At 41.3% G+C, this 14197-nt stretch overlaps 1 protein-coding gene across 1 annotated transcript in view; it reads right to left on the reverse strand.

Moving 5' to 3' along the window:
• The window catches only part of MYO16 (myosin XVI), a 475554-nt gene that overhangs the window by 436774 nt on the left and 24583 nt on the right, over nucleotides 1-14197 (reverse strand). The window contains exon 2 of the mRNA XM_027590435.2: nucleotides 8795-9058. Coding sequence (XP_027446236.2) covers nucleotides 8795-9058 — 264 coding nt within the window. The remainder of the gene's footprint in view (nucleotides 1-8794; nucleotides 9059-14197) is intronic.

A 14197-nucleotide genomic window follows, 5' to 3' on the forward strand; every position in this document is an offset into this window, starting at 1 on the left:
TCAGGAATATGAATTTGCTGTTGGTGAAATACAAAGCTCTCATTAAATTCATACAGAATCCCTTGGAATTTAAACGCACTTAATTTACAACTCTTTATGATTCTATAACTGGTTTTGAAATGGGCACCCTTAGTTACCTAGCAACTATCACCTGTTCATTGAAAGCACCACAGTCCAGTGAAGATAGTTCTGTAAAGTTCTTTGGGAAGTTCAAAATTCAGCATGTCTATGAGCAATATTCACTTAGCCTTCCAGATTTCTGATGCGAACACATGTCTGGCACCAAAAAGCTCATCCTTTTCTCTAAAATCTAGAAGCGGTCCTTCCGTCCCTGTGCCTGCCCCAGAGAACATCTTACCTGAGCTACTGCTTCCCAAATCCTCGCCCTCCTCTGCCAAATGAGAAGAACAGATTCATTCATTTTCTGTTCTCATCATTGGAAGTCAACAAGATACGAGCAGATCTGATAAAGCTGTCCTTTCCCTCACTCTGCCCAGGTCTGGTACCTTTCTAGAACGTGGAAGATGCAGACAGCAGTAGATTGCTTGTGTTTTCACTGGGAATGTTCTTTTCCCCAACTTCTTCCTTAAAGACAGGATGATGCTTTCAATTTGCTTTCCAATCCCAAGTATCCAATATGTAAGACATTCAACATTGGTTGAATCCAGCTCTTTTGGGAAGGGTCTATCTACATTCTGTATCAAGGATATAATGCCTAATTTTGAATTCTACAAATATGTATCCTTGCAGGGTAGTTAACACACACCACACTCAACTAGGTTCATAATAAATGCATGTAGGGAACCAGGATTGGGTAATTGCTCGGTGGGTCTGACCATCATTCTAAAGGTGGCAGAGTCTTGGTTCAATTTCTCCAGGGGTCAGATTAAATCTACTTATTGACTGTCACATTTTTTAATTGCCTACTTATGCACCTGAATATGGGGAGGTGAGCGAGACAGAAAGAGGCTGCATTCAGGAGAAATCCATAGCCACCAGTGGGAAAGAGTGCCAGGGTAGATGGGTCATCTTCATAAAGACAGGATGGAAGCAGGAAAATATCATAATTGGCTCCTTTTTTACATCTATACTCTAGATACTAAAACATAAAAAAAAAATAAATTAAAAAAAATACATTTATGTAGTAACGACTTGCTTCACCATTATTTTAACCTCTATGCCAGGCCAGTAAAGGCAAGGAGAGGGCTCAGCTAAGCACCCCTTAGTGCTAAGTCAATGGGAAACCTCCTTTCATGTTTCATGTGTGAAACACTTGAGGAATACGTGAAATTTATTCTCTGACCCAAAACTACACCTGGGGTGTGGGTGGGTAGGAAAGAGAAAACTTGGTCCTAATGACTTACTTAAAAATCTCTAAGTGGGGAAATGTTCCACCCATTAATAGATAATTCAATACATATTAGATAGATGTATCTGCTGCATTCTAGGTATATTCTTAGAGGGCTCTGGATAGCATGCAAGCACTTATTACTTCCTGTGAATTATTCAGGGGAGGTACAACCGTCAAGACTTTACAAATTTATATCTAAATCAGCACAACTTCAAGATTTCTGGGCCAGAAGTGGAAGAAGGTGACATGAACTGAAGTAGAGAATAGAAGAAGAAATTTTGGTTTGGAAGAAGGGGACAGATATTCACTGTGAGTGTCACAAGTTAGGAAGGGGAGGGTGTGGATCTCAGGAGAGAGGTCTGAACGCAGATTTGAGAATCACTGGAGCTGGGGACAGGGAATGTGATAGGAAAAGGGCGGCCTTCCAGGGTGGACAAGTGGGAAGTGGAAGGAGTTAGGGTCAGAGCCTTAGACCACAGCCCTTCATTTCCTTAGCCCTCCAAGGAAACTGGGGCCAGTGGTCTGAGAGACAAGAGAAGGAAACAGAGTCTCACATTGTTAGAATTTGATTTTTCCTTTTCTTTTCTCCTAGGAGTTGACTTCTGATATAAGTGAAGTTGGACATTACAGGTCTGTAACTAGAAGTTACAGTTAGAAGTTCTTTGTGTGGCTGGAATAAAACAGACTCTTAGAAATATTAAGCATGTGGGTTAATAAATAAGTCCTCCTTGTAGCCAAAAAAGGGGAGGTGGAGTCTGAGCAGAGAGAGAGGGAAAAGGTCACAGTGTAAAGAATGTCTGTCCCCACCTCCGGCCGTCCCCATGACAGTGAGCAGAACTCAACTAGACAACAAGAAGAAAGGACTGCAAATGGCAGTGAAGGCAAATCAGCTCGTGGGGTTGGTGGTTTAGCTCCTTTACCATCAAAGGCCAAGCTGGGAGGTGATGTGTTAAATGCTCTCACCACAAACGAAAAAAAAACAATTTTTTTTTTTTTTAATAAAGGGAGTGCAGGAAATTGGGGGAGGTGATAAATAAGTGAATTAAAAGCCCTAAAACTTTTTAGAACAAATTTTTGTAGATGGAAAAGAAGGTTGAACACATTTTAGATTGATGTAGTATATTAAAATGGCACATTAACACTAAAATATCACCAATTCCCAGAAGAGACCGAAGCTCTGAAGATACTAAATTTACAATTACAAAAATGCAACATTCATAAAAAAACAATTATGAATTGCTTCTCAATGACATAATACAAACCTTAGCAAGAATAATATGTTGTCCTTTGAAAAAGAATATTTGATTCTTTATACTCAGCCAAAGAAAGTACTTGGAAATAAGAGAGAAAATGAAATTATTTACACAAAGATAGAATCTACAAAGTTTGCAATAAGAATTTAAATGGAAAAAGGTTTTTCTTATGGCAATATGTTTTACTGTCCTAATTTTATAAATGTACATTTCACTATTTGAGTAGTTTAAAGAATAATGAAAATATGCTTACCATAATGAAATTTCACTTTCTCCTGGATACTTTTCCAGAAGTTAAACAAAGGCTAGAGAGTATAATGCTTCTAAAGAGACTGCTTGCCTTTTCAATGCAATTAAACTTTTTAAATTTGCAAGAAATTAAAACTTTTCCTCTGAAACAGTGAGGTCTATTGGTATTCACATGGGAGTTTCCAAAGCAGATGAGAGACTCAAAAAAAGTAATATTTCATTTGTTCATACTTAGGTCAGCTCCAATTATAGAAGTAGCATGTCATCTGCTAAGGATGAATTTTTGTGCCCCTCCCAAATCCATATACTGAAGACCTAAACTTCAGTGTGATGGTATTAGGAGTTGGGGTTTGGGGAGGAAATTAGGGCTAGCTGAAATCATGAGGGTGTAGCCTCCATGATGGGATTAGTACCTTTACAAGAAGAGGAAGAGACCAGAGCTTCCTGTCCCCACCATGTGAGGATACAAAGTTGGCTACCCACCACCAGGTGGCCAGGAAGAATGCTCTCACTAACAACCAAATCTGGTGACAACTTGATCTTGAATATCCAAATTCCAGGACTCTGAGAAATAAATGTCTGTTGTTGAAGTCCCCAGTCTATAACATTTTGTTAAGGCAACTCAAGCTAAGGTCCCTCAGTGCATAAGTATCTTAATTTAACATCAAAATAATGTACTTAAATTTTTAATAATTGATTAGAAATTCAAACTCCTGTGTTGAGTTTTAAGAATCATTGAACTATTTCTTCATCATTTGATGCTAATGCTGATTTTAGTTACTGAACATCATCTTTGCTTCCATTAGTAATAGAAACTATTTCCTAGGGGGAAAAAAAGTTATAGAAGGTGTCCTTCTGAAGACATTTTTCTCTAAGAATCTTTTGGATTTTTTTCTGTGTAATTTCTGTCATAAAGAATAAAAAAGATAGTATACAGGAAGGGTTTATTATCCTTCGTCGTGCATAGCAGGGGGTAGTGAACATTGTGTGTGTGTGTGCGCGCGCGCAATTTTTTTGTTCTGCTTCCTCTTGTCCCTGTCACTTTAAATACCTTCTATCGGTCATTACACCAAGCAAAATGGGGAACTTTACTGACCAGTTCACTGTATCCGTTGCAATTCCAAAAACAACTTCTTCAATAAAACCCAACTCAAGGAGCGCCTGGGTGGCTCAGCTGGTTAAGTGTCCAACTCTTGATTTCACTTCGGGTCATGATCTCAGAGTTGTGAGATCGGGCCCGCTTTGGGTTTTGTGTCTGCTTGAGATTCTCGCTCCCTCTGCCCTTCTCCCTCCACTCACATGCTCTCTCTAAATAAAAAAAACTAAATCTTTAAAAATATAAAAAATTTAAAAAATGAAACCCAACTCATAGTTAATCATTCAAACAAAAAATTACTCCTTGCTTCTTCTGAGCTGAAAAATCAAATCTGACCTCTTGCTTAGATTTTGGTGTCTTTATATCAACGTTCATATACAAACAACCTGCTACGTGTACTGCGCAGTCATGTACTCCACTGAAAAATAGGTGTTAACGTGTGCTTGGCAGGCATTGGCGGTTAACAAGTGATTTCAAGTAAGTAAGAAATCTGAGTGCCTATTGATGAGGTGTTATTATATTCCATACAAAATGGTATCTGTGTATACATGTGGAATGTGTGAAGACAAAGTGGGGACAAACTGTACTCTAAAAGCTAGAGGAAAATTTTAGGGTAGAAAAGCAAATAGCTAAGAATAAGGACCCACGAGTGGAGAGGCCATGCCAACCCACTTTTTTAAAAGATTTTTATTTATTTATTTGGCAGAAAGAGCACAAGCAGGGGCAGTAGCAGGCAGAGGGAGAGGGAGAAGCAGGCTCCCCGCTGAGCCCCAACCCACTTCCGAAAACTTTGAGTCACAGGCGGTCCTTCTGTTTTTGTCTTTTACATTGCATTCTATCGGTAAGTCGTCTTTTTCATACCAGATTGCCCCGGCCGATTTATTCTCCCATGTGTACATGTTCTCCTCTTTCCTGGAGCTGCAAGCCCTCCTCCCCATCCTCCCTCTTCTCTGACAGCCAAGGTTCCATCATCAGTAAGTGCTGGAGGTAGTAAGAGAGCCGCCATTAAGTTCCCATCACCCCACCCACCATTTGGCTCCATCTCTCCTCCCATCGCCCTCGGTGGGAGGTCCTCAACCCTGTCTGCACAGCACAGCACTGGAGGCACACTGGAAAACTACCCTGGTTGAGCCAGAATCTCTATGGGAAGAGCCGAGACACTGGAATTACAAATAAAATTAGCCAGACCAAACCCTCCTTGAGGACCAGATCTCATCAGCGTGTGCATGCTCAAAGCCCTTGCTCCAGCAACTTTCCTTATTTCCGTGCCAGCCGTCTTTCCCTCCCAAATACATGATTTGTTTCCACATACACACATGCTATTATTTCTCCCATCATTAAAAAGTTCTCTTCATTTCTTTTCCCTCAGCAGCTACCTTACCATTTCTCCCCCTACCTAAAATTCCCTTCAAGAAGTCTCCATATTCTGTGTCCATTTCTGTTTGCCCACTCTATCTCCATCGCTATCCACTAGATTTTTGCTCCCAACAATTCACCGGAACTGATAACCTCCGTGCTTCTAAATGCAACAGTCCATTCTGTCTCCACCCCATGACTGAACAGCAGTATTTGGCAGTTAATCACTCTCCTCCTTAAAAAGTTCTCATCACTGAGCTCCCAGGACATGTTCTGGGCTCCCACTTCATGTTCCTCCTTTCTTTGTTGCTTCTGGTAGTTCTACCTCATTTCTGAATTCTTAATATTGGAGCTCCTTAGGACTCAGTTCTTGAGCTTCTTATATTTTTATCTACTCTCATTCCCTAAGTGATATATAGTCTTTGGGCTTTTGATGCCCATATGCTATATGCTCATCTGTCTCCAATTTTTATCTCCAGCCAGCATGACACCCCCTCCTAATCTGACTTCCTAGCTGCATCCCCAACTCTGTTAATAACATTTCATCCTCCTAGTGGTTCGGGCCACAGCGAAGTTGGTGTGATCCTTGAGTCTGTAGGGTCTGGGTTCCATAATTTCACCCTTGGTGTCATGTCTCTGAATATGTTACTATGTGGGGAAAGGAGTTAATGTGACTAATGAGATGAACTTAAAATAGGGAGGTTATCCAAGATGATCCAAGTGAGCCCACAGCCCCTAAATCACATGGGCCTTTAAGGTGGAAGAAGAAGGCAAAATATTTGATCAAGAATGCAAGGACAGGAAAAAAAAACAAAAACAACAACAAAGAAATTCCAAGCCTGAGAGGGTCACTCCATTTACCCTTGCTGACTCTGAAGATGGAGGAGGCACTAGGATTGAGGGAACGTTACGGCCTCTAGAAAATGGACAAGTCAAGGAAAGCAATCCTCGCCTAGAACCTCCAGAAAGCGTCGCAGCCTGTGATACCTGGATTTCAGCCCAGTGGGACCCACCAGGACTTCTGACCAGAACTACAGGAGGATACTTTCACACCCTTTGCAACTACACACTAAAGGAGTGGTCATTCGTTACGGCAGCTATAAACTGATATAGTCCCCATCACCCATCCATCAGCATTTCCTGTCAGCTCTATCCTGAAAGTATATGTCCAATTGACTGTTTCTCATCATGCCCTCACTCTGCTTTGGCCCAAGCCACCATCATTTCGTGCCCAGCTTCCTGACAGAGCCTCCCAACCAGTTTCCTGCTTCTGCCCTCACAATTCTTGATTCAAGTCAGAATGCAGCAGCCGGGTAGGTCCTGTTAACTCACAAGTGATACCAGCTCTCTCTTCTACTCAAGATCCCCCAATGGCTTCAGGACTCACCGAGCACAAAAACCAGAATCCTTCCCATGATGCTGCTGGCCCCTCCATGCTGGCTGCTTGCCGTCTGTCCTCCCGATGTATTGACTCTGGTTCCTCCCACATGCTCCCTTCACAGCTCTGGGCTCGCCTGAAATCCTCCTCCTCAGATATCCATTTGCTTAACTCCCCACACCTCCCTCCGGTGGTCTCCCTCCTTCCTTCCTTCCTTCCCTCCTTCCTTCCTTCCTTCCGTTGATGTCTTATTCAACATCGCACCATTACCGCCTCCCCATACTACACATCCAACTTTATCTTATTGTTTATGGTCACACACCAGACAGTGGGGTATCACAGAGATAGAGATTTGTTCTCCTTCATTCACAGCCACCTGGCCCATAATAAAAACTCAATAATATTTGATAAATTAAGGCATTTTTCCTACGGAATATGGCTGCTGGGTTCACCCTTTTGTTCCAATCCCCATGGCTACTATCTCAAGCCGGCTCACTCTACCACTGAAATTTCATCGATGGATTTTGAGTTGGTGTCTTTGCTTCCAGTTCTTATCCGTACCCTTCCATGCATCCTACAGATATACATCCCTGATTCATCTTTGCTAAACACTATTAGAGGCATACGCATTTTGTTCTGAGGAACATACAGTGGCTCCCATTGCACTCTGCTTCCAAAAGTAGGACTTGAATTATCCACAGCAATTATATTTCCCTAGTACAGCTTAGCAGCCACCCTCCTCACTCCTGTTCCCTTCAGACAGATCCCCATGCCCACCCTCATGCTGGGCGGCTATTCACCGCACTGCTTACGTGCGGTTTCCTCTTTACTGACAGAGCTTCCTTCGGAGCCCCTCAAAAATCACATTCTACTGCCTAACTCTTCCCGCTCATACCAGACTCCATTTCCATTAACTGTTTTCTACTTTCAGGGGCACCTGGGTGGCTCAGTCGTTAAGCGTTTGCCTTTGGCTCGGGTCATGATCCCAGGGTCCTGGGATAGAGCCCCTCATCGCGCTCCCTGCTCCGCGGGAAGCCTGCTTCTCCCTCTCCCCACTCCCCTGCTTGTGTTCCCTCTCTCGCTGTGTCTCTTTCTGTCAAATAAATAAATAAAATCTTTAAAAAAATAACTGTTTTCTACTTTCTTATGAGGATTTGTTCCTCTCTACTTAGATCAGAGGTTTTCTGAAGACAGGACTCATATCTCCTGCACTTGACCGCCCAAGTGACGTGTCTACATCAGGATTAATTCCGATTTTATGACTTCAGTGTTTCACCAAATGTTATAATATAGAATATATATTATTACACATCTTATATATTATACATATATGTTCCTCTTGGTCTCTGGGTTTATGATTTTACTATTCTTAATTTTTTCTAATTTTTTAACCCTGATTTAGGCATTATTTGTCCTGTCGATATTTTACATAAGAATAATCTCCATGTTGTTGCATGAATTTTAAATCAATATAGGGCATATATCTGCCTGCCATTTAATTTAGACATGTTCCAACAAGTACTGCCTGGTGAACATGGACAAATTGCTTCCCTCTGTCACTCAACAACACTGGAAGGTACTGGGAGCGGGAGGGGAGCGGTGAACTTGGCTGAGAGCATCGCTGCCCCTGGAGGTGCGCACAGCTCCACAGAGGGGATGGCCATGAAATGAAGAGCTCCAAGTAGGAAGAGACTAATAAAACGGTAGCTAATTCCTATTCCTATGGTATTTCTACCCATGAATCAGAATGAGATAATAATGAATTTTGCAGCACAATCTCATCATCAAAGGAAACAATTTCATTGGGAAAAAAAGTTTCATTAAAAATTTAAATGAACAATTTACAAGGAAATCACATGCTTTCCAGGTAGGTAATTCTTTAAAAAAAATTACAATAATTTTACCAAATTTTGCATTTCGTTCATCTGTACTAAATTTGGAAGTTTTAACTATGGTCTTTCGAAAGAGGACTATTCCTTGACTATTTCAGATCTTAAAAAAAAAAAAAAGCCCCTAACATTTAAAAGAAATACCCTCCTCCATCTCTCCCACCAGGAAACAACAAACAAAAACCATGAAAACCCACATCGGAAAACTTTTGTGTCATGTACCTTCTTTGTCATCGTGGTGGATAATTGCATCCTGTATCATGTCGGCAAGGTTAAAGTGAACTTTTTGATTCTTCCCATGCTTCAGCTTTTTCAGGAATCCTTCCTGCTTCTGAAAAGCCTTCTCTCTTTCATAGTAGGCTTTGATCTGCTCACAACGCATGCGCTTCACCAGCCTTTGCCGCTGGCCAAGGGGAAGGGACTCCAGCAAGCACTGGTCAATTTCCATTTCATGGGTTCGAAAAACATTACATAGCTGAAAGCAACCTGCAAGAAACACAGTGAGAATGTCACTAGACCCATTACGACAACAATACAGTAGCACGACAGAGCGTACTCGATTCCCTATTGCCCAGCACAAAAGTCGGAAACTCACTCATTCCTCTTTGCGCTTGACGTGCAAATAGCAAAGGCCTTCCCACAGATGGAGAGAGAAGCAAAGAGAGCTGATGTCTTATTCAACATCGCACGGCAATAAAATAAATAATTAAATTAGAGCTAATGTGTAGTTTTGTGCAACTTAATTAGTAGCAAACACCATCCTTTCTTATTTTTTTTAAATCTTCACCAAAGGCCTGAAAGTTCTACAGATGCATTAAAGTTCCTTCACTGAATAACGCCAACTAAACTTTGTGTGTTAATTTTTGGCAGAAAGCCATTCTGAGTCTTTCAGCACACCCTAAAAAAATCAGTTTTGTATATCCCTATGACTCTGCTTATCTAACACAAAAGAACCTATGTAGGCTATCAACTATTTATGTGACGCAGTGATTATTTCCACCAATATATTGCTAAACACTTTTCCTATGGATTGGTAACATTCATTTCTAAGAGACCTAATATCGGTTGAACAATAAAACAGATTTTTCTCTTGGCAATTCAGAACCATGGATAGAATTGTCGCTGTTGTGGTCTCTGTCTTATTAATACAGTGAGTAACAGACTGAATTCTCTGTCCTTGAAACTGAAGCAATCTTCACTTTCTTTCAACCTGATATTCCTTAGAAACACTACCCCAAACCCCTGTCATGGAAATGTACAAGCTCATATATCTACCACTAGATTAAAATTTTACCATTGGCAGAAAATTAACATTAGAACACTGAAAATTCGAGAGTCGAACCCACAGGTTCAGAGAAGTGTTTGTCTGTTCTTCTCTTCAGGTATTTATGATGGAAGTCTCAAGCAAGTAGAAGGAACTATGCAAGCCCCCAAATGTGGCTGATCATATGCCGTGTCTGGAAAGATGGCTCAGAAAGGGCCCTGCTGCTTCATCTTCAGAGAGATGCCCAACTCCTTTGAAAGGACACCACGTTGTGACAAGGCAGTTTCCATTTCTGTATCACTTGACACTTCACAAAGTGTTATTCTCACAACCACCAGGCCAGACCGTTTCTCTTTTGCAAGTAAAGAAAACGAAGTTGAGAGAGGCTATGACTTGTCCACAACCAAAGAGATGATTATATGACAATCACAAATGTTCCATAAAGGCGCAAGAAAAAAACAGAGTAAGAGACAGTCACTCTCTACAGCCAGATATTTAAGATATATAAGGAGGGGGCAGGAGGAGAGGGAAGCAGAGCTGGGAAATTTTGTTGTGGTTGTTCGTTAGTGTTTGAGGGCATTCTAGAATCCTATATTTTCATTAAGATCTTCATATGTATTTGTCAGAGTGATGTGAGAAGCATCAAATAACTACATATAAAACGTTTGCTTTCCAGTGACCTAAACACAAAGACACAGTGGCGGTCGTGAAGTCCACAAATCACCCGGAAGTCTGTCCGTGTGATAAAAGCCGTGATCACCAGCAGATCGTCTCTGAGAGCTCATTAATAATGGCCGGAGATATCTTCTGCCTTCCAATCTGTTCAGAGAACTGCACTTGGGTTCCCAGGACCCGAGGGCTGCCATGACTTTCCTGGTGTGTGAGCAGGTGCCCAGAGCATCAGGGGAACCACTGGAAAACCCGAAGAGGTAAAGCTGATGACCTCACAGCATATCACCTGCCGAGGAGCACGTGGTCAAAGGTGGAGGACAACCTCATAAACACAACAGTCCTCTGGCATTTGGCTCGTACAAAAAACCGTACTGTGAAATTTTCAATGAACTTTTAAAGAGTCTGCAGTGACAGCTCATGATGCATCGAGCAGCCCTCTCAGTCTGTCAAAAAGGAGCACTGAGGGATGTTCATAAATTAATTCCCTCATGATTTGGAAAATCAGATGCCGAGGCTGTTAAATTTCAAATCCCTACATGTATAAAATATTGATTTTTAACATATTTTCTTGTTGGATCATTCCCCGTGCTTTGATTTTAAATGGTCTAAACTTTCATTTATTTTACTTCTAAACATGTAACGGGCACTGTGACTTTCTTTCTGTGTCATTATGGGCGGAACACCTATGTCATGTATATGCGCTGTTCTCGGTCTGCAAGATACCACAACTAAAAATAATGTCGTTTTGGGAAACGTAGTTTTGATGCAGTCTACCCAAAACCTATGAACTTGGTCACTGGGGCACTAAGAGTAACAGCCATTAATACCTCAGGTGACAGTCGGGACAGGCCAAGCAGGCAGGTGGTTAAGGCTGAAGAGGAACTTCATGAGTCTGAGCTGAGCAAGGCTGATCTGCACCCCTGGGATGGGGGTCCTGGGCACGCACTTGCTTTCAACTGTCCCGCAGGAGAGTTGACAGGGTATTGCCTGCCCAAAACCAAGAGCTTTTCCCTGGTAACGACTGTAATTCTTTCCTGTTATTTTGGCTCTCTTGGCCTAGAAAAAGCCACACATGAACTAACACAACTTCAACATTATTTGAACCTCATTCTCACATTCCCACAATAATATATGAGCTCATTAGTATGCAGGACACATTTATAGCAAAAGAGCATATTTGCATTATGTGGCAGAGACTGACTTGGGGAGACCAGTTGTCTTTTCTCCTTAGATACATGAATAGATGTCATTTTTGAGCTTCCCAGGGCTGGCTCACAAAAAAATGCTCACATGCATTTTATCATGTTCTATCCCCCCTACAGCTTGCTGCCTATGAACATGGTGGCCGCAAAAACCACATAGCAAAAATGGCCACGCGTCAGAGAGCCTCAGCCTCTCCACTGCTGCTTGGAGCAGCCTCCACCAACCAGCCCTTCTCTTAACTCTGTGTCTGAGAAAGAAATGAACTTCTACTGTGTTTAGGCGCTGAGGTTTTGGGTTTTAACTCTTAAAAAAATTAACATCACCCTAACTAGAAATTTTTTTTTTCATCTTCACAGTGTTGAGTGGTGATCAAGGGAACATTCAGATTTTTGTAGAATTTTGAGTGGTAAGACTACACCATTACTACCTGCCAAGTGGGGTTCCGGCAAATTTTTGACACTCGGCTCTGGTGCAGTGGGAGTGGAATCTTTAATTTGTCGGGCCTGCCTATTATCACGGTGCAAATTTCACAGTCAGTTTCGAGCTACCAATGTCACATCACTAAACAAAGAGATGGGAAGAGGTACTCTCCCTAAGGCAGGGCAGGCCGGGTTCAGCGCAACCATAGCATCAAGCCCACCATGGAGAATCACAGCTTCATATGCATCAGAATCAACAAATATTCAGGAAAAGATATTCTAGCAAGACCTCCAGTGTGTGAGTGAAGCAGATAGCATCAAGAATTACCCACTTTTCAAGAGAAAATAACTATAACTATAACCATAAGTATATCTATCCATATATCATATATATATATAATATATAACAGTCCTTTGTCCGGGATTTTTTTTTTTTAAGATTTTATTTATTTGAGAGAGAGAGAGAGAGCACGAGCAGGGGAGAGGGAGAAGCGGGTTTCCTGCTGAGCAGAGAGCCCTATGCAGGACTCGATCCCAAGATCCTGGGATCATGACCTGGGCCAAAGGCAGACACTTAACTGACTGAGCCACCCAGGCGCCCTGGGATGTTTAAACGATTTAACCAAATGTAGTTTGAGTCATCAAAGGAAAACAAGAGACCATATGCTTTAAATTTCTTTTTTGACAGAGAGAGAGAGAGAGACAGCGAGAGAGAGAACACAAGCAGGGGGAGTGGGAGAGGGAGAAGCAGGCTTCCCGCGGAGCAGGGAGCCCGATGTGGGGCTCGATCCCAGGACCCTGGGACCATGACCTGACCCGAAGGCAGACGCTTAATGACTGAGCCATCCAGGCGCCCCTGATTTAAATTTCTTGATCATCAAAATCATTCACTTGTAGAAGGTAATGTTAAGTAACAAAAAATGGAAAAAATTGAGTTCTGATCTTAGATATCATATTTTCTACTTAGGACCTGGGGTGAAATATTCAATACTTCTAAGATTTTTGAAATACATAAAAAGGAGCCAATATGTCAAATTTGCTGGGATATTTAAAAAATAAGAGATAGTTTGCAAAACATGTCTGACACAATGTAAGTACTCAATGAATGGAAATTATTTTTATTAGGAATATATTATGAGGATCTGTGTGTCCCAACGACTGTACAGATGGGATATGTTAAGAGAACCAAAGAGAAGGGAATGTGTCATATGGAGAGCTCTCTCTCCCTTTTATGTTCTTTCTGGTTCTACCATGCACCAGGAATGCTCCAGGCACAAGGTCTTTGGACCTGCTGTTCCCAGTGCCTGGAACACTCATCCCTCAGATGGTGGGAGACCATATGGTTAGCATCCTCCTTTCCTCCATGTCTTCTCTCAAAATCTCCTTCTTCATGAGCCTTTCATGGGCCCCTTTATCTCTATTTGCAAATGTTTCCTGACAATACTTCCACCTCCTATTTCTTGCTTTATTTTTCTCCTTAGTATTTATCACCCTGAATTATGTTTCTACAATATCAATCATTATACTTAGACTGTATATTATACTCAGGCTAATGCTGTTTACAAAAATACTTACACCATATATTTTCTTATTTATCTATAAGCCCCCAAAAAGCAAGAACTTGGACTATTTTATCCACTGCTTATTCTCAGCATCTGGAATAGTAGATATTAAATATTTTTGTTGTTGTTAGTAAAACTGTTTAATTAAATTGCTGGCAGAAATACCGTATGTATTACTAAAACTTGACCCAGCCCTCAACATATAGTAGATAACAGATGTTTATTACTTCTGCTCTCACAGAAATGCACAATAGCACCATACTTCTCACCCAACTGCTCTTCCTCACAAAATTTTCTGGACTGACACAGTGTAGCCAAGTTTATGTTAGTATTGGATTTCTTGATCTACCATATTACTCCTTTTATTTGGGGGGGGAACTATATATATGGCTATACTGCAATTCTAGATAAAAATTTAGAGACATTTACCATGGCCAGAAATCCTTGCTCAACAAGCATGCATCTCTATATAACAAAATTTGAGAGCCAGCAAATAAAATACATC

Source organism: Zalophus californianus, chromosome 3 (genome assembly GCF_009762305.2).
Source record: "Zalophus californianus isolate mZalCal1 chromosome 3, mZalCal1.pri.v2, whole genome shotgun sequence".
Lineage (NCBI taxonomy): Eukaryota > Metazoa > Chordata > Mammalia > Carnivora > Otariidae > Zalophus > Zalophus californianus.